At 42.1% G+C, this 20562-nt stretch overlaps 2 protein-coding genes across 5 annotated transcripts; one reads left to right on the forward strand and one right to left on the reverse strand.

The window, feature by feature from the left end:
* Positions 1-1129: 1129 nt before the first annotated feature.
* Positions 1130-3673, reverse strand: SMIM8 (small integral membrane protein 8). 2 transcript variants are annotated; one of them, XM_053974823.1, is made up of 3 exons: positions 3615-3673; positions 2434-2575; positions 1130-1481 (listed from the first exon to the last, which is right to left on the reverse strand). In XM_053974823.1, the coding sequence occupies exons 2-3, from the start codon at positions 2551-2553 to the stop codon at positions 1323-1325; spliced, it is 279 nt and encodes a 92-aa protein (XP_053830798.1). In that variant the 5' UTR covers positions 2554-2575; positions 3615-3673; the 3' UTR covers positions 1130-1322. The 2 variants fall into 2 exon arrangements, with proteins under 2 accessions (XP_053830798.1, XP_053830796.1); XM_053974821.1 differs by lacking the exon at positions 3615-3673 and adding an exon at positions 3054-3147.
* Positions 3674-7405: 3732 nt separating this feature from the next.
* Positions 7406-20356, forward strand: GJB7 (gap junction protein beta 7). Of its 3 annotated transcripts, none has more exons than XM_053974818.1 (3): positions 7406-7478; positions 13704-13760; positions 19135-20356. In XM_053974818.1, exon 3 carries the CDS (start codon positions 19153-19155, stop codon positions 19954-19956), a length of 804 nt encoding a protein of 267 aa, XP_053830793.1. In that variant the 5' UTR covers positions 7406-7478; positions 13704-13760; positions 19135-19152; the 3' UTR covers positions 19957-20356. The 3 variants fall into 3 exon arrangements, 2 of the variants coding, with proteins under 2 accessions (XP_053830793.1, XP_053830794.1); XM_053974819.1 differs by lacking the exon at positions 7406-7478 and adding an exon at positions 11930-12009; XR_008436600.1 differs by lacking the exons at positions 7406-7478; positions 19135-20356 and adding an exon at positions 13872-14223 and having other exon boundaries at positions 13168-13760.
* Positions 20357-20562: the final 206 nt, after the last annotated feature.

The following is a 20562-nucleotide window of genomic DNA, read 5'->3' on the forward strand; positions in this document are numbered from 1 at the left end:
GTCACCTTTTTTATCTTCAGTACCAAAATCTTTTGCTAAAACCCAAAGCAACTCCCAGAATAGCAAAGCAGGAGTTCCTGCATTTTCATTCTCTGGCCTGACAGAAGCCACCTTGGTCGAAGAGGGTTGGCAGAGAGGTCTCTCAGCTTCCTGGGAGCCCTTGTTGGCTCTGTAAATATAAACAACTGAACGGAAAACTGCAACACAACATCAGTAAGGCTCCGTGGTAGAAACGGGTCACAGCCTGGTATGTGTCCTCCCACCACATGTTCTGGAGTTGGGTAATGGGACACTGTCTAGGAAATGTCAGGCACCCAGAAGCAACTGGGAAGCTCATGGGAGAAGGACTCGGTGCTGGAACAGGAAGACACCTGCCTGTTTGCTCAAAGGCTCACAAGGAATCACCACATGTGCTAGGAAAATGCCACAGTGCCCACCCACCCTCCAGCCACACTCACAGAAGTACCTGGGGATTTCAGACCTTCCATTCCTTATTCTGAGTTCAGTAACCTGCAGTAAATTAATGTCACATAATGTATTTTGCAATATAGAGAAATTAAGTTTTTAAATGCAGTTGAAATAAAACTAGTTCTGCTGACTATTCAAGAATATTACACAAACTCTGGCCAAGCTGGAGCTAAAGCTATCAACTGGCAGGCTGATGCCAGTGTGCTCACTGATCTGTCATATAATACCAAACAGGAAAGACAATGGCTGAGCTCTTCCTACCTTTCTCTTAACAGAAGCACTTGGTTCACTTTTTCTCCTCTATGTGGTACCGATTCACCTTTTTTTATTTGTAAGGAAGAGTATATTACACATCCAAGGATTATTTTGGCCAGTATTTCACAGTTACCTTTATGAAATAAAACCCTTCACCAATTGTTTTATCAGATCTTCCTTGCCTTAAAATTAGTTTACTTGCACCACTGTTATCAACAGTACTTTTCTTTTCACAGACAATATATTACTCATTCTGTTTAAAAAAATATATATATATATAAACCCCTGACTTCATTTAATGAAAGCAAAGAGAAAGCTGAACCATCATATCAGTTTTTAAGGCATTTACCAGTACTGACTGGAGGTCCAAAGAGATTTTTTCTGACAATGATCTCTGTGAAGATCATAGAGGGCAATTCTTAAAATCACTTTTATTTTCTTTACTGCAGTTTATTTGTACAGGCACAGCATTTTATAAAGGAACTTGGATTAAATAGCAAGAGAGACATTTATCCATTATTTCAAAGGAAAGAGGAAAAAAAGCAGTAGTTGCCTTGAAAGGTTCTGTGAGTAATTTACTGATCTCCTTTCTTACATTCTCAGTCCCACTTGGAAGTTTTCCTCCTCATGTATCTGGACCCCTCACTGTCGATTGCTTCGTAGAGGTCCTTTTTATTCTCTGCTGTTGCATGCAAATAACCAAGGTAAGCCACACAGAGGCTAATTGCTATCAGTCCAAATGCCATCACAGGTTTGTTCTGACAAGAAAAAAATGTGGTAAATGTTTTTAGTCAAAATAGTTTTCATTAAACTCAAACATCGCATTCGTCTATCTTAGCTTAGAAACTGAACAGTAAACTACTGTGATATCTGCAAAAAATCATTACTGCCGTCTTGTAGACTGAATTTTCTGACAGCAAAAGGAATTCCCTCTGGAAAAGAAGATTCCTTCTGGAGACAGAACAGCACATTGCCCAGCACTCTCTATTTTGCTGGTTGGAAATGCTGATTATGAATAAACCAGACAAAACCAATTACTGAAGGTCTCCACTTCAAACTTTTAACAGAATTCATCTGGATACACTACTGGGACAATGCACTCTGGTCCTGCTTGATTACAATCCTCTAAACCACATTTTGTATTCTTATCACAAAATCTACTTTTATTATATTAAATCTATACTTATTATATACACAAAATTTCAATCATTGTTGGGTTCTGCAAATGCAAATAAAACCTGAGTATCATCAACTTAATTATAAAAGCAAGAAAAAGGAAAATTCAAAATATTGAAAAGCTGCCAAAAATCAATTCACTTCATACCAATAAAATTTGCATTCTGTGATTTGTTCCCTTCTAAATATTAAAAACAACTCCTGTTGTTTTTATTACTCAATATTATTTAACCTGTCAAGTTACATGGGTAATATACCTCTAAACAGGTCTTTCTGAAAACAACTTGGCTAGGTACAAAAGAATCAGACAGTATAGCAATGAAATAAAAGCTGCAATAAGCAATGTAATGTTCTGCACTCTCCACAATCAAGAGCGGAAAAAAGTAAAAATATTTTTAAACCATTTTTAAAACATTTCTGTTTGGTTTGCATAACAAGAGGTGATTATATAATGCAGAGAGAATTGTAATGATCACTTTAAAGCAACCGTATCTCTTCAAGCATATTTAGTTTCTCTCAGAACGACTGTCTTACAGGTTTAATGAAAAGCTCTGGGTTCACAGCTCGGAAAAGCATAGTTGTCTGAACACTCCTCAGTCCTGGTTTTCTCTCTTTGGGTGTTTCATTTTCATTTGGAGGTTTGGTGGAAGACATGTTACTTAATGTTGAGTATTTCCTAGAAGTAGAATGAAAATCAGGTGTAATTTCTGTAAAAAAAACTGGAAGAGCTATATTCACTGAATGCAAATTCACACTCAGTTTGTCTTACAACATCAACTTTAGCTAGTGTAAATATTACTGATTACCTCCAGTGTCACCTAACATTCCCAGCTTAAGCACAGTGATTTTCAATCTTGTTAATTTTGTGCATCCTAAAATTAACTTTAGGAGATTCACATCTTCATATAGCAAATCTAAATCTTCTGTTGATGGGCTTAGGGTTTTTAACTTGCCTTTGGCTAATGCTTTAGCTACCTGTGGACCAAACACCATCAGTCTTCAGACCACTGGCTAAAAAGACAATCCTAGGAAAACATTTTATTTTTTTAAAACTTCTACATGACAGGCCAGCCCAAGCACCACTGTAATGCAGTCACTTTAGCCACCCACCCCAGGCCCAGCACTCGGGTCTCACTTTTGCACTCACAAGACACATTGCAAATGCCTTGTGTTCAAAATGAAAGAGCGGAAATTTAAGCTACTTAGAATATGCAAGAAAATCTTTCTTCTGGGGGTAGTGAGGCACTGGAACAGGATGCTCAGAGAAGCTGTGGATTCCCCATCCCTGGAAGTGTTCAAGGCCAGGCTGAATGGGGCTTATGAGCACCCTGGTCTTGTGGAAGGTGTCCCTGCCCCTGGCAGGGGCACTGCAACGAGATGATTTTTAAGGTCCTTTCAAACCCAAACCATTCTATGAGCACATGAGCAAAAGTGGAAAAACACGCCCTTGGCTACCCCTGATTACTGAGGGGCAGAGGAGACACGGTGCTGGGAATCCCCTGGGAAGGGAAGGGCAGCGCAAGGGCAGTCGCACAACCCCATTCCGGGCGGCGTGGGGCTCCTGGCGGGACGAAGGGGGCAGTTTGGCCCCAGTTTGGAAGAGCCCAGCAGGAGCTCCCGGGACACCGGAGACCCCCGGGACCCCCTCACGGCGCGGCGCGGCGGAGGTGAGGGGGGGACCGACACCGCGCGCGCCACCCGCCCCCGCCACTCACCGCTCGCAGCCAGCGGCGCCTCCCGGCGGGGCGGGGCGGGGCGGGGCTGCGCCTGCGCGCTGGCGCCCCCTCGCGGGCGGAGGCCGGCGGCGCGGGCCCTGCCGCGCCGCTCCCCTCATAGGTGTGGCGGCGGGAGGAGCGCGGTCTCCTCGGCAGGGGCTGTGGAGCTGTCTGCCCGAGCCATAGAGCTGTCAAGGCTGGGAGAGACTTTTAAGGTCATGCAGTACAACCGCCCACCCGACTCTACCGCTGTAACCTGTAACCACTAAATCACCCAGCGCTAGATCCAGAGGCCTCTTGTACGCCTGCAGTGGTGGTGACTCCACCACTTCCCTGGGAAATATTTCAACACCTGACCACCCTAACAGTGAAAAAATATTTTTCTAATGTCTAATCTAAACGTCCCCTTTCTCAGTTCAAGGCTATTCCCTCTAGTCCAGTCACTGCAGGAACGGCAGAAGAGACCGGCTCCAAAAACTTTCTTCCAGGGAGTTGTGGAGAGGGATAAAAGTCCCCTCAGCCTCCTTGAGAATAAACAACCCCAGCTCCCTCAGCTGTTCCTCCTAAGACACGTTTACTAGACCTTTCAAGAGCCTTCTTGCCGTTTGCTGGCCACATTCCAGCGCCTCAATGTGCTTTATAAAGTGAAGAGCACAGAAGACAGTGCAGTATTCAACAATAATAAGTGGGAGACGGGGGCAGGAGCTGGCTGCATCAGATGGGCCCTTCACCGCTGAGCCCGCTCCTAGCACCCGGGCATGGTCACAGCCAGCCCGGCTCCATCTCTCCGCAGCGTCCCTTCGGATACTGGCAGGTGCTGTTGAAGCCCCCTTTTAGTGTTTCATCTCCAGGCTGAACAGGCCCTGCTCCCTCAGCCTTTTCTTGTAAGAGAGATGCTGAAGTCCCTTAATACTCTTTGTTTCCTTCCACCGGACCCGTTCCAGGAGCTCCATGTCTCTGCTGTACTGAGGATCCCAGAACTGTCTGGTTGATCCCAAGTGCTGGAATGAGGAAGGGGTGATTAATGTGGGGACGGTCTCTGGAGTACAGTCGGCTGAGCAGGGAAATATGCTACAATTTAAGTGTGCAACTTCTGTTGTGTAGGTCCAAATCTAAGATTTTTGGGTGTCTGGAAACTCCTGGTTACGTAAATGCTGCTGTGGGGTGATGTTTTGTTTCCTTTTAATTCTGAACAGTAAAATTAATAAAATTGCTTGAAGTCCAGAGGAAAGAAAGCCGATGTGGTTGCCTCTGACTGCTTGTGCCTCCCTTTTTACCTTCACTGACTTCAATGCCACTGGGCAGTTTCAGCCGCATTATAAAATATGGGAGAAAATTGAAATTTTGGAAAAAATAATACCTGGAGGACACAGATCAGTGCTTCCTTAGGTAACTGGCAGGCAGAACTGAGATGTGATGGATGGTATTACACTTTTAGCAGCAGTGAGCTGCTGGATTAGCACATGTAGCTCTGGACTCACCAGCCCCAGCTCACACTTTTCGGTACCTGGAGGGTGAGTGAGAGGACTTTGGTGGAGTGCCTGGTTATTGCAGCCAGGGAGGCAGGAGAGAACAAACAAAAGTCTTGGCCAACAGTGGCTGAGCACAAGCTGGCAGTGTGCCCAAGTGGCCAAGAAAGCCAGTGGCATCCTGGCTTGGATCAGCAATAGTGTGGCCAACAGGACCAGAGCAGTGATTGTTTCCCTGTGCTCGGCACTGGTGAGGCCACACCACAAGTGCTGTCTCCAGTTCTGGGTCTCCTCACTACAAGACAGTCATTGAGGTGCTGGAGTGTGTCCAGAGAAGGGCAACAAAGCTGCTGAAGGGTCTGGAGCACAAGTCCCATGAGGAGACACTGAGGGAGCTGGGGTTTTTCAGCCTGGAGAACAAGTGGCTCAGGGGGGACCTTATTGTCCTGTACAGCTACCTGAAAGGAGGTTGTAGTGAGGTGAGGGTTGATCTCTTCTCCTAAGTATCAACTGACAAGACAAGAGGAAATGGTCTCACGTTGCACTGGGGAGGTTTGGATTGGGAAAAATTTCTTCATTGAAAGGGTAGTCTGGCATTAGAACAAGCTGCCCAGGAATGACTCAAAAGGCATGTGGATGTGGCAGTTGTGGATGTGGTTTAGTGCTGAAAAGTGACCCTAGGTGTGCAGTGGGACTTGGTAATCTTAGAAGTCATTTCCAACCTTAACCATTCTATGATTCTATGAAATGTAGAGGTATCTGGGCTCACAGAGCTTCCTGTTCCTTGTCTTTATTCTGCAATAATCAAACTGCTTTTTTTTTTTTTTTTTTTTTTTTTTGAAAGACAGCAGAGTAATAATAAATTGCAGGTTAACTTTTCATGTCTAAATCCAGATGGAGTATCAATTTTTTTTTTTTTTTCTTGTTGTAAGCAAATAAAATGAGGTGAGAAAAATAATAGGGAAATAGGTTTAGGTGTCAAGAGAGGATTGAGTGGTATGTCTGGGGTTTGTGTCAACAATTAATTCACAACATACCATCTGCTAATCTGGTAGCTATTGTTTTGGTGGCATATGCCACGCAGCTGGTTTTGTTTAGAAACTATTGAGTAGAAAATCTGAGTGAAGCTGCTTTCATTTGTTTTCATGTTTGTCTAATTGAAAGAAGCCAATACGAGGTTTTTGCAAGAACTTGGTTTATGGGAAGGTAGCTTGGTTTTCTTGACGGGAAGGGGAATTTTTTTACTGTAATATAGGAGATGTTCTGCATACGGCTCCCAAGCAATTTTTTTCCCCCACATTTTGGAAACCAAAAGAATTACATCAACAGAGAGAAAGTGCACTCACTTATTGGCTGATGTACCCCTTCCCAGCAGTTACAGCACCCATGCAGATAAAACTTCTGATCCAAAGTCAGCCAGGGTCATGACAGTTTTTTCCAGATTTTGGTAGGATGGGTTTATGCCAGAACAGATTTGCAATATATTGGTGGCAAGGACTGTTAGGTTGCTGCTTGTTCTCTAGCACTTCCCATCTTATAAAGGACGGGCATCACTGATAGGGAAGATCCTACACTGTACAAAAAACACCACTGGCTGAAGAGAATATACTCTCCATATGAAGAGCTGCGGGAAAAGGCTTTGTGTGTAAAAAGAGAAGCAGAGAGGGATGTAGAAACGGGCTTAGGCTTTGATGTGAATGCTGGTACTTGGCATATGTTAAGCATGTGCCAAGTAACCCGATTAACTGTGCAGTGATGAAAGGCTTGGACTGCTTGCTGTTTCTAGTTTTGCTTTATGACTGTGGGAAAGTGTTGTATGTTATCTTTAATGTGAATATTATGTTGCTATCATCCGACCCAAAAGGGTGTTGAAACATTCAATCCATTAAGGCTTATGAAGTTGTTTGGTCTATTTTATAGGACAGGCTCTATAAAAGTGTAGAATAGTAAACATCTGTGGCATTTCTGAGTCACCCATCCTCTTAATATCTGAGTCTCTCTCCTGAAAAGAAATCACACAAAACCCCCTTCCTTTTCTAAACCTGAGCCTGTTACTCAGATTTATTTTCCTTTCAACTAAATTCCTTTGGGATTCTGCATTCAGTATTGTGCTTTGTGCCCTAGCCATTCACAGCCTAACAGCAATTTCTGCTTTTCTTGAGACTCGCATGCCCTTATCATTTGAGCTGCAGAAGAGCCTCTGTAGAGAACAGAGCAAAGGCGGTGCTGTGCCCTGCAGACATGGTTAGCATGTGACAACCAGCCTGGCACGGTCTGGGGAGCAGCACCGTGCCTCCTGCCCTTGCTGACTGACCTCACAGCTCCTGCTTATTTCAAGTACTGCACAAGAACAGAGCTTCACATTGTCTTCAGAATAAAGACAGGGTGCCTCAAGGTACTGATAAGCTTATCCTTGCTTTAGAGACATAGTTACAGAGCTGTTGTGGGCAGAAAAAAAATCTTTTTGCAGCTACACTGGCACTTCAGCACTGGTACGACTTGTTGTGAGAGGGGCAACTACCATCACATGTTTGTTAGAGTTTTGATACATGAATGTGAATTTCACCTTTTAAAATTATTTTTAAATGTTTTCGGCACCATGAGTTTCACAACATTTTAATTGGAGTTGAAAACTGGGACTTTTTTTTGTTTTGTTTTGTGCTGAACAAATCTGGGGGAGAAGAAAAAGCAAAAATTAGTAATTAGAAGTACTTTTTTCCTCCTTGCTCAAAGCTAATGATGAGAGTAATCATTGTTGCACTGAGGCATGTGAAACAGTATGGCCATATTAAGGACATAAATGCATAAGAAACAAACAGACCAGTTAGAAAGGGGTGGCATTGAGGGTATTGAGGGTTTTCTGTGTGGTTGTTGCTCTGCTCGTGTCAGTCTCAAGAGTCCTTATGCTGATTTTCAGCAGCTTTTGCTCCTTTGTGTTGTTCCCGTTGAAAGAAAGCTGTTTTCAGACAGCAGCATGCGCTGTTTGGGACCCTACCACTGACAATCCAAAACAGTTTTAAGGCAATATGCATTTTAAAACCAGGACTCTTCCATGTTTCATAACATAGTGTGTATGTCTTCTATAATATTTGTTAGCCAGCTGTGTCTCTGTGAGACAAAACAAATCATCCAGCCGTGCTTTCCAGCAAAGATTAAAGCAGTTGTTATTCTTCAAACACTGATCAAGCTTATAAATCTTTTTCAATTTAATTCAGTATGGAAGGAAAAAAGCACTTTATTTGGTTCTACTTTCATTTTGAGTGGGTAAATTGGTTCTGACTGGGAACAGAATATAAAAACTCAAAGCATCCCCTCTAGAAAGAAAAAAGTGATTTCTACTACAAAAGAAGAGCAAAGAAACATGTGCAGCACTGAATTTTCTCACTACAACAATATACAGCCAGATACCTTACAGTGTGATTTAAAGACAATTTGAGCTAAGATTGCACCTCCAAAAAGGAAGGGCAAGGGGAGACCTTTTTTCACTTGTAATTGCTCTGGACTTCTTTGCATGCAATGTCATCATTGCTCAGCCTTGCAGTATGCCAATTTTGTTCCCTGGTCCATTGCCAGAAAAGAAAAAAGAATAAAGTTTGTTTTTCAGTTGGATGAGCAATACAGTCTAATGTAAGCAGGGCAATGCAGTTGGGAAGGCAGTTGGAAGTGGAGGCACAGACCAGGACTAACCTCTGCCTCTGACATCAGGACTCCCAATCAGTTTAAGGTCTGAGAATTTTAAATCCTTTCTAATGTAGGCACCCTTTCTAATCTCAGGCAGGGAACACAGCTCCTAAGAAGACTACAGAGGGTAGAAATTTTACCATTTCAACAGAACAATCTCTGCTGTAAGGGAATCTGACACACAGTATTCTGGAACTCTTCAGATTTTCTGCACCTTACAGTTGTCTTTCAATATATAAATACCACCACATAGAATAATAGAATCATTAAGGTTAGAAAAGACCTCCAGATCATTGACCCTGAGAGGAGCTCAGCTGGTTAGAATGTGGTGCTGATAACACAGAAGTTGTGGCTTCAATCCCTGTATGGGCCAATTACTTAAGAGTTGGACTTGATGATCCTTGTGGTCCTTTCTGGTTTCTGTGATATGTGAATTCAATGTTTGACTGAACACTGCCATGCCAATTAAACCATAGCACTAAGTGCCATGTCCAGTCATTTCTTTAACACTTCCAGGGATGGAAGTGTTGATTGTTGAACCTTATAAAATTTGCCTTATTGGCCAGCTCGTCCAGATTCCTCTGCAGATCCTCCCTGCCCTCAAGTGGACTCAGGGGTCCACTTGTTCTCTCCTGCCTCAACACTCCCACCCAACTTAATGTCATCCACAACCTTACTGAGGGTGCATTCTATCCCCTTGTTCAAATCATTAATGAAGAGGCTAAGCAGGACTGACCCCGGTACTGATCCCTGTGGGACACCATTAGTGACTGGATGCCAAATGGATGCAGCACCATTCACCACCATTCTCTGGAATTGGCTGCTCAGCCACTTTTAAAACTGGAGAGGAGTGTGCCTGTCCAAGCCATGGGCTGCCAGCTTTTCCAGGAGAATGCCCTGGGAAATGGTTTCAAAGGCTATGCTGAAGGTCAGATAGGCAACATCCACAGCCTTTCCCTCATCCACTGTGTGGGTCATAAAAGGAAATGAAGTTGGTCAGGTTGAACCTGTCTTCCCTACCCCCAGGCTGGCTGGGTCTAATCCCCTGGTTGTCCTGTACATGCTACATGATGGCATTCAAAATGTTCTGTTCCATTACCTTCTCCAGCACTGAGATCAAGCTGATTGGCCTGTAGTTTCCTGGATCCCCCTTCCAACTGTTCTTGTAGATGAGTCACACTGGCCAACCTCCATCTCACTGAGACCTCCCTAATTAGCCAGGGCTCGTGATAAATGATGGAGAGGGCCTTGGCAAGCTCTTCAGCTCCCTCACTATCTTTGGATAAATTCCATCTGGTCCCACAGACCTGTGAGCCAAATGGCTCAGCAGTCCACCAGCTACTTCCTCTTGGAGTGCAGGGGGTCTACTCTGCTCCCTGTCCCTGACTACTAGCTCAGGGGGCTGGTTGCCCTGAGGATCATTGGTCTTTCTGTTGAAGACTGAAGCAAAGGCATCAAGTACTACAGCCTTCTCCTCATCTTTGGTTATAGTGTTCCCCTCCACAATCAATAAGAGATGGATATTCTTTTTGGCCCTTCTTATGTTGTTAATGTATTTATAAAACCACTTTTTATCATCTTTCACAGCAGTGGCCAAATCAAATTCTAGATGAGCTTTTGCCTTTCTTATTTCACTCTTCATGACCTAATGACATTGTTGTGCACTACCTGAGTTTCCTGCCCCTTCTTCCAAAGGTCATAAACTCTGTTTTGCCTTGAGTAAAAGCTTCCTATTCAGTCAGGCTAGTTTTCTTCCACACCTGCTCATCTTCCAGCACATGGCAATGGCCTGCTCCTATACCTTTAAGATTTCTTTCTTAAAGTATGTCCAGCCTTCATGGATCCCTTTGTTTTTAAGGGCTGTTTCCCAAGGGACTCTGTGAACAAGTGTCCTGAACAGACTGAAGTCCGTGCTCTGGAAATCCAAAGTAGAAGCTTTGCTGATCTCCCTTCCTTACTTCACCAAGGATCAGAAATTATTATTTTGTGGTTGCTGTGCCCAAGATGGCCATGGACCACCACACCTCCCACCAGCCCTTCTCTGTCAGCAAGCAGCAAGTCTAGCAGAGCACTGCCCCAGCAGGCTCCCTTCCCAGCTGTGTCAGGGAGTTACCTTCCACACACTCAGAACTTCCTAGACTGCCTGCTCTCCACCATGGTGAGCTGCCAGCAGATATCTGGGAAGCTTTGCATTACCTGCAGTCCAGCTCCAAGCTTTGGCATCTTCAGTGCCTCTGAAGGCATCAGCTTCTCTGGGGAGAGAGAGTACCAAGGTGTAGGTTCTGGCACATGTGTAAGTCTCTGTGATTGCTTCCTCTCTATAGAACTACTAAACATTCACATGTAATTCCCAGATAAAAGCCATAGTAAGTTTGAGCTAATTAAATTATACTATGAACAAATTATAGTGTGAATAATTCATTTAAGAGGCAAGGAGTTCGGTATTTCTGCCTATTTTGTAATGTTACTCAGCAGCTTTCTGCCTATTTTGTAATGTTACTCAGCAGAACAGCCACATCCCAGGTAAAATTGTCACCAAAGCCCTGATACGAGATGCATAAGGCAGGACATAAACACTTATTCCATTGCTTAGTTATTGAAAATAAGGTTATAGGCTTCCTGCTGGGGAGTAATTCAGCTGCATAGGCCAGTATGGGAACTGATTAGCATGTGCAGTAAACAAAATACATTTCAATAACAAAATCCAGGCTTCACTTGCTTGGGAAAACCACTGTATGTTAAAATTCTAAGAGAAAGGCTTTTCTGAGTATTTGTGTAATGTATTGTTGGGACTCACGTGTGCCTGAAAGAATATGTGTGTTTTGTGGACAGCTGACTTGCCCAGGAGAACACAAAATGCAAATCTGATGTAAAATGCCAAAGGGCAAAAGGTGTGAGTTAAGGCTCACAGCACATGTCTTCAGGCTGTGCTACTGTGAAAACACGGAGTGCAGCATCTGAGCTGATGCCAATGAGTGCTCAAAAGATGAAAATAAATCCTACATCTTCAAATAAATGCCAGTTTCCTCATATCTTTCTGATGATACAAGATGTTTTATGGTTCTGGTTTGAGCAGTGTGCCAGCAGAGAGGATCAGGTTGCACTAATTTAGTTTGTATTACCTAGGAGATAAGCAGTTCCCATTTTCCAAACATAAAACAGTAACTCCCTTTCTCAGAAATGAACTGTTGATTCTTAATTCCACTAGAGAGCTGGGATTCAGCTGTAATCATTCACTGAGACAGGTAAGTTAGATTTTCTTGTTATAAAATACAGTTTCATTGAATGAGAAATTGATTTTCTAATATTAAATAGGATTGATAGTAGCCTCATGCAAGTGTCCCATCAGCCAACATAAACCATGGACATAATCCTGTTTGTTGCATTATTGCAGGACTTCATAATATTACAGACTTATAATCTCTGTGATGTGGCCAGTGACAATTTCTTGTCCAAGTGGAAATCTTTTGACTTAATCAATTCCTTGTATTATTTTCCAAGTTGACTAAGGTGTGAAAATAGCAACAGTAGCCTGAATGGAGCAATAATATTTATTAATATTGAAGATCATTTGCTGTGGAGGGAGATTTTTGTTTACATCAGGAGAGTATGGTAGAGATAGGTTATCTGTTTGGCACAAAGGTGATGAGAAATGAAATTGTAGTCGTAAAGGTGAGATAAGGATATCATCACTTTAAAAGAATTAAGTAATTTTGGCTACTTCTGAGCTTAATTTTTTAAAAAGACATCATTAACAAAGTAACAAAGAAAACAGTGAACTGTTTCTGCCCTCTCAAAACCCATTCATTGCTGCAGAGAAGAGACCACAGCAATTAGCAGCTGGCAAAGCATCACACTCAGCAGCTGCTGGTTTTTTAAGTGATGCTTGTGGTTTCCCTGAACACAAAACAAGATGGGATTTTGCCATAGTTTAGAAGTTGTATTTTCAGGAAAGTGAATGTTTGGCAACTAAGATCCTGAAGCACAGGGAAAAAAGGAGTTTTACCCCAAGCTACTGCAGAAACCCATGTGGGAGTCAGATGTAAAAGCCAAATCAACCAGCTCCAGCATTGTGCTAAATGACCAGCTAAGCCCTCTTCCATCTAGTGTTTCCTTCTCCTTCCTGTAGTTGGTTGACAAATAAGTATCTAGGCTAATGTCTTTACATACCACATATCTATTTTAAGCCCTATTTGTTTCTGCTTTTAATATCACAGCAGTTAGAGCTTTATCTTCCAGTGGACCAAAGAGCTTTTTTCTTGCTCCAAAGAGTTAAAAGTAAAAAAAGGCATGGAACAGTGAGAGATTAGAATCAGCAAGCTAAGTCAGGTGAAAGAAAGAGACTGGGCTATGAAAGACCATGGTTCTTTTCTTAGCTCTGCCTCTGCTGTGCTGAGTGATGCTGGATAAACCACATCTGCCCCTTGACAGCACGTTTTCTCTGTCTAGATTGACAGTGTTTGTAGGAGAGGATGCCCTTTCTCATTACATGTTAATGAAGGGTTCAATTCAATGTATTTCATTCTAAAGTGTCTATAGTGTCTACTTTTTGTCTGTGCATGAGAAGAGCACGCTATTGCCAGGTTACCTCTGCCATTTGAGGGCCTCTCCTTCCTCTGGAAGCACCTGAAGGATGAACTAGGTGGGAAAATTTTGGCTCACATCAGCCTTAGAGCCATGGGCTTTGCTGCACTACCAACGACTAGCAGTGGTCATGGCAGAAGTGAACAGCTTGGCCAGGACACAGACCCGGCAGGGCTGTGTTTGCTCATGGGTTTTCAGGCTCTACTAGGCTTGTTTTTGCAGAGCCTTAAAAGACAAGTGTCACTACTACATTAATGTTATAGCTTTACTTATTTTATAAAAAGAGGTGAGTTGTCTGAAGAAGGCAAAGTTAATTTTTATGTCTTCTGTTTTCTCTTGCTGACTCTCTCATAAGGACGTGGAGATCACCGAGGCACTCTCACCATTTAACAAGAAGCAAAGTCATTGCAAGGTTAGTGACTTGTAGCAAGAGTTTTTCAGCTCCTATTGCAGATATGCAATAGTTTGCACAGCTTGGTAATGTGACTCTGAATCAAGTGATACTGTTCCTTGGTGTTCCCAGGAGGTTTCCTGATCCCTCCTCTTCTCTAGCAGAGCAATAGAATAGATGCAGCATGCTGAGGGGACTAGTGGAGCAGCCATCAACTTAAGAATAGACTGAACTGCCAGGAACAGTTTCTGCACAGCTAAGCCTTTTCAGGGCCAGAGAGCAAAGCAAATCAGTGTTGCTCGGCGTGTGGACATCACACCTCTGGTAGTCAGTAAGGAAGCAGTAGGCAGTCCATGAAACAGACTCAGCAACCAGAAAATGGATGCATTGCCTACTTATATCAACAAATAGAAAAGATGAGGGCAAAATGCAGTTACTAAATGAACACCTGAAGATAAGCTTCATTATTTGTTTGGCTGTTTATGGAAACCATTGTGCCAGTACTTGTTTTTTCTTTTCCTCATAACACTGGGAGGATCCTCGGTGTTTGGGAAAAAAAAAAAAAAAAGGGCTGTGGTGATGTTTTGATTAAAATGCAAAAAATAAAGGAGATAATGGGCTTAAAGATTGTTACCAGCTCTGCTTTTTTATGGTCCTGTATCCTCTGTGGTTTCTACTTCTGCTCTCTTCTTTATCATTTTTGTCACTATTTATGGTTCTCTTTCTTCCTGTTATTAATAAATAAATAAAGATAAGTTGTAGGTGAAGCAAACACTCCCCAGCAATGTTTAGATCAGAAAAAGGAGCTCTTCCATCTCTCAAACTGTGAGGATAATTTAGCTTGCTTGTATTAGAATTGATAGATCAACTGTTCAGAGGCTTGTGTTCTTTCTCTTATTTCTCACTATTCCATCTCCATTTCCCAAACTACTGTGCCTTCTTTCTGTAATTTGCCAGCTCTTTGAGCTCCAAGTTGTCTGCCCTTTGTGCCTCTAACACTTAGGATGCTTCCCCACTTCCTCTCCAGTTATTCAGTTTGTTCTTGCATTTTCTTACTTTCCTGTCACTGTCTTCTGCCTGCCATTTTCCTCCACACAAAAATACCTTTTCTGCTTTTAAAATAATTGAATTAGCAGAGCTGATTGAAATCTAGGTGAAGTAATTCTCTGAGCACTGTGCTTTTCAATGGATGCATTACTCAATGCACATTAGCCAACCTCTTGTAGGCGTCAGTGAATGACAGAAATTAATATTTGATGAATATATTCCACAACAATGGCATTATTCAATCACTTTACTCAATAAAGTACATTCAGCACACTCACAAGTTAATGGTGCATTCAGGTTACTCTGTTTGCTCAGCAGAACACGTGCCCAACCCCAAGAGGGAAAATCAAGTCACTGATACATGTGAGGGAAACAGGGTGGAAGCCTCTTCTGGTCATTTGTGCCTTTCATGAGCAGGACAAAGTGTATGTGTATGTTGATGGGGGTGTTTAAATCCCATATAGGGAATAAAGGATGTATGTGATGAGGAAGAGAGATTATGTGCTCTATTTCCTAACTGGCAGATCTTGTTTTCATGCTTATCACTCTCACTTCAGCTAGAAATGAGGAAAACAAATCAACATATTTCCAATCTGCAGTTTTGATCAAACTGCAGTGTGCATGTGTTTATTGAGCAGAGGGTTGAAGTAAATCTAACCACAAATCCCTGCTTTTCACTTCTTGCTCCATTTAATGTTTCCTTGAGTACTTGGTGCAAATAACTTATCTTCTACTGTTTAAGACTCTCTAATGCCTCCTTGGTAATTTCCAGTAGAGACCAAGTCTCTTTTGTGGTCTTTATGTCCACAGTGCCAAAGAGATCCCACTTTAATGCTTTTGTAACTTTTTTTAAACTTTGAGTAATTTCATTTTTAGCTTCAGCATTGGACATTACCCTGACACAAATTGATGTCATCTACATTTCCCACAATCTACTCAATTTTTTTAGCTAGCTTCTCTTCGTGACTCCCTTTGTTTCTTTCTGCACAAAATGAACCTTCTCCAGATTCTAAGGCTGAAATCTCTCCTCGGCTGCAAGGATTTGGATCACACTTTTCCTCTCTTGTCCTTAGATTAGCCAGAATATAATTTTGCTAAAGCATCATGTCCTGACACTACTCAGCATCTGCTGCCATGTGTGCTGCCACTTCTTTAAGCGTTACAAAATACCACTGCCATATTTTTCCTACTGCCCAGCTATGTGCTCACTAGATGATTTTTCTTTTTTTTGTTGTCTGAATCCTCACCTTCCTCTGAATTTCATACAGCCCACTTAATGTGTCCTCTCTAGCCTGAGCTACTTTGACCTCTCATCAGTCTTGTGCCTGTGCTGTCCCATAAATCATTTTTCTCTTGTTTACCTGTTGAGTAACTCCTTGTCTTTGAAGTCTGTTTTATTTTTTCCATTCCATATGTTCTTTGCAATGCTTCAGTGATTTAATTGTATCTTCAAAGGATGCAAAAGCATTAGTTAACATCCACATCTATAGCAACAGTGGTCATAAAGCAAACAACCTTTCCAAAGCACACTTGCAGCTCCTTTGAACAGGGGAGCTATGCTAGTTACAAACAATGCTACAAAAGAGGTTCTGTGGCCCTTTAGGTTTGAAGCTGAAGGTTGTTTTCTACAGCCATTTCTCATTATCAAGTTAAGGCTGCAACTGGAAAAAAAATAACCAAAGTTCTGCAGACCTCTGGCTACAGAAGCACTGTGGGCCACAAGACCTACCCTGCAGTCCTTCAATAAATTTCAGTTTCTCTTCAACAGAGCACACAGGCCAGGAACCACTTTCAGTTCTGTGGAATCCCTGATGCCTCATTACTAAACATCTAGGTAACAGAATGTGTTGCTCTCTTTCAAATTAGCTTTGCAGGAATTTCATCCATCCAATCTGCTGTCTGGTTAGAATTTGTCCCTTGCTCAGGATCTGCTGACTTTAGTCAAATTTTTGATCCCTGTTGTCTTTGGTCAGGACTTCTTATTCTCCTTTACATTGTTCTTGACAATGTGGGATTGGCAAAGAAAGTGTAAAGTTGTTATTTTCCAATCCTTCTTGCTGCTCAGTTAAGGAAGTAGCAGCTCAGCTTTGGGAAAAAGAGACCTTGAGGTAAATTTCTCAATCTATATTTAGGTATAACCATGGCCTGATTTCCACCAGTGTTGGTTCCCACTGATTTTTGTGCCTTGCTGGTGACCCAGCATGTCTTTCGTTTCTGTTCACCAGGAGGCTCAGAACTGGTGTAACTCCAACCATGGACTGATAGGTGAAATCAGACTTTTTACATTAAAAAGGGATGGTGCACTTATAGTGGCCATCAGCAAAAGTCTCCTTGCACTTGTTTTCCATGGAATAACAAAATTCAGATTTCTCTCCAACAGTCCTTGTGCACATCTTAAAGCCTTAGAAGAGGTCTCTTGAGGTTTTCTTTCAAATCTCCAGAGCTCAGCTAATCCACAAGATACACATGAATGTGCTAACATTGCTCAGTGAATGCTTTGTTTCCTTGCCTGTGATTTATTACATAGTGGTGTGTTCATGTTTGCTCTTCAGCTCCTTTGAGACTGTTGTGACTGTGTGTTGCTTATTTAGAAAGCATCAAAGCCCTGAAGCTCGTGTCTTCAAAAGTTTGATTTAAACTTCTGCTTGAACTCTCTTTGCAGACGTGGAAGACAGAAATAGCTCTATAATGAAAAAGTAACCACGTTGCCAAACATATTTAAAAGCATAGGAGCATATGTCTGAAAGGAGATAAGCTGGTATTTCCCTGTTATCTTTTTTATCTGCAGCATAAAGGAGTAGCTTGGTAACCATTCTTGGCAGTATAAATCAGGAATATATTAATTTCTGCAGCTGTCCTTCAGCTCCTCAAGCTAGTGCTCAGCTCTAATGGTAGCAATGCAGGAATATCCAAATAACTTTGCTTCCCAGTGAAAGCCTGACCTTAGGCAGAGGTCATGAAGGGCTGAAGAACTGAGGGACAGCAAAAGAAGCACTGAGCTTTCCATCTCTGTTGAGCCTTACAGAATCACAGAATCATTTAGGTCAAAAAAGACCTCCAAGATCGAGTCCAACCTTTGACCAGTGTTCCACCTCATCAACTAGACCATGGCACTAAATTCCCCATCCAATCATTTCTAGAACACCTTGAAGTGATGGTGACCCCACCATCGCCCTGCACAGCCCATTCCAATGCCTGAATACCTTTTCCATGAAGCTTTGTGATGCTCTGGCCTGATTACTCCTCAAACTTGCAAGCAGATGAACTTGTTCATTCCATCAGCAGTACCTGCAGCTACAGCAGTGTCAGTGGGATTTGCATGCCACTGCAGCCACAGAGGGGTACATTTCTCTCCTGCTAGGCAAAGCTTGCAGGAACAGAAGATGGGATGAGGACATTAAATGACATAACACACAGAAACTTCTGATTTCCCTTCTCACCTCATGTCTCCCAGCCATTCTGTGTGCTGGGAATACGTCCACTCTTTGCTCTTACAGAACAAAGCAGCCTGATACCCCCAAAGATCCAGTCAGACCTGGAGATGGGGCCAGGTGCAAAGGTGACTGTATATTCTTGGTGGATACATCAGGTCTTCTTTTGACTGTGATAAGTCTCACTGCCAGTGGCTCCTTAGGCAGCTTTTCCAAAAGAAGTATTCTAGAGTTAGGACAGGGGAAGACTTGTGCAGATAAAAAACTGTAACACACACACACACACACACACACACACAACATATGCACACATATTTTGGAATAATGATAAGAAATACAACAAATAAAATCCAGTGAAGCAGGAAAATATTTAAAATATTGCACAAGTTTACCCAAAAGTTAGACCACAGACAAAAAGCAATCTATTTGAATTTTTGTAGTCAGCTTAGTATGGGATGCTTGGCTCCTATGCATAAATTTGAAAGTGAAATATAGCTTGACTGTGTGTAGTATTTGCATAACTGACAGGGCTAAGTTGAGTGTAATTCAGTGGTAGTGTTGGCCTGAACTTGCCAGAGAAAGCCCTACCTGACAGTCAGGAGACCCTCAGGGAGAGCAGGCACATTTCTTACAAAGGACAGCTTAACAGAATGATTAGACTTCAGCCTAATTGACAAAATGTATTTAAAGAGCAAATAAATTTTGTTAAATAGCCTCAGAATGTATCAGAATTATTAAATTATCAGAAATAAGAACGGCTTGTTCTTATTTAAATGCTCAATAATATTAAATTACTTCTAAATGCTTAATAATTTAAAATTGTTTCAGCTACTGGTTATATTTTTTGTTGAATGAATGTCTCATTTGTCTTCGCCCAAGAGGATGCATCTCTCTGACCTTGTGTTTCTTTGATACAGCATTTCCTTCTTTCCTTGATGAGAAAAATGAGCTGGGTGCTCCTACGTGATCTGCTGAGTGGAGTGAATAAATACTCAACAGGAATTGGAAGAATTTGGGTAGCTGTTGTGTTCCTGTTCCGCTTACTGGTTTATGTTGCTGCCGCAGAAAACATCTGGAAACATGAACATGATGAATTTGAGTGCAATATCAAGCAGCCTGGTTGTGAAAATGTCTGCTTTGACCATTTTTTCCCCGTCTCTCACATCAGACTTTGGGCTCTGCAATTAATCATGGTCTCCACCCCTTCACTCTTGGTTGTCTTTCATGTTGCTTACAGAGAGAACAGAGAGAAACACCACAACCAGAAACTTTACAAAAATCCAGGAAAGACAGATGGTGGATTGCTGTGCACTTACCTTATCAGCCTCATTTTAAAAACAGGACTTGAAATATTTTTTCTTGTTCTGTTCTATAAATTGTACAACGGATTCAAAATACCACGCCTTGTGAAATGTAACATAAAACCATGTCCCAATACTGTAGACTGTTATATTTCCAAACCCACAGAGAAGATGATTTTCCTCTATTTTCTGGTGGCAACTTCATGCCTATGCATCGTATTAAATGTAAGTGAACTGAGTTATCTGGTGTTCAAATACTCCATAAAATGTTATCTGAAGAGACACGTGAAGAACGAGCAAGGCTCAAAAAGCAATTGCTGTGAATCAGAACTCATCAGGCACAACAGAGCAGCAGCTGCAGGACGACTCCACAACAGCTCATCATCTTTGCCTCTGAATATGCAAGATGAACATGAAAAACATTCCCCGCTGACTTGAAAGAAGGCTGGAGATCACCCTCCCATAGCACAAGCTGGTTTTGACAAATTGCTTTTCCAATCAGTGCTTTGCAGAACTATCCTTTGAAAGGACAGTTACATAGGAAGTGCTGTTTCTCTGTTAGTTCCCCATTACTTGAGCTGATAAATTCGGTTACGTTATGTATGTCGAACATAGAATCACTGAGACCTTTTCATGTTCAAATAAGAAATGCAAAAGTTCTGAGAATTCCATGAAGCTTTAATATAAACACAGATGCTTATGATAAATCATGCTGAAACAATTGCTCAAACAGTTGTGTACTGAATATTACACAGAATTGCTTTGGTACAAGCAAAAATAGGCTTTTTATTTGCAGAGATAGGAAGAACCTGGGATTGATTAAGATGAACAGCAAGGGGTGTACAGGATTTGTCAGGTGGGTGGATCAGACCTGGTAACTGCTGAAATGGCAATGGGAAAGTGCTGGCATAGAGTGATTGCTGTGCCTTGAGGTGAGCTGGATACTCACGAGTCCATTCCATTGTACTATAAAACATCTCAAAAAAAATAAAAAAACAAGAAGAGGTAGACACATCTAGTTTAGCCCATGTGATAAAGACAGAT

The sequence above is a fragment of the Vidua macroura genome, chromosome 3, assembly GCF_024509145.1.
Source record: "Vidua macroura isolate BioBank_ID:100142 chromosome 3, ASM2450914v1, whole genome shotgun sequence".
Taxonomy (NCBI): Eukaryota; Metazoa; Chordata; class Aves; order Passeriformes; family Viduidae; genus Vidua; species Vidua macroura.

Bases quoted from the DNA above. Each gene is read 5' to 3' on its own strand.
- SMIM8 (XM_053974821.1), bottom strand. The intron at 1,482-2,433 runs GTAAGACAGTCG...TTTTCTTGTCAG, and splicing joins CAGAGCTTTTCATTAAACCT to AACAAACCTGTGATGGCATT.
- GJB7 (XM_053974818.1), top strand. From the start codon at position 19,153: ATGAGAAAAATGAGCTGGGTGCTCCTACGTGATCTGCTGAGTGGAGTG.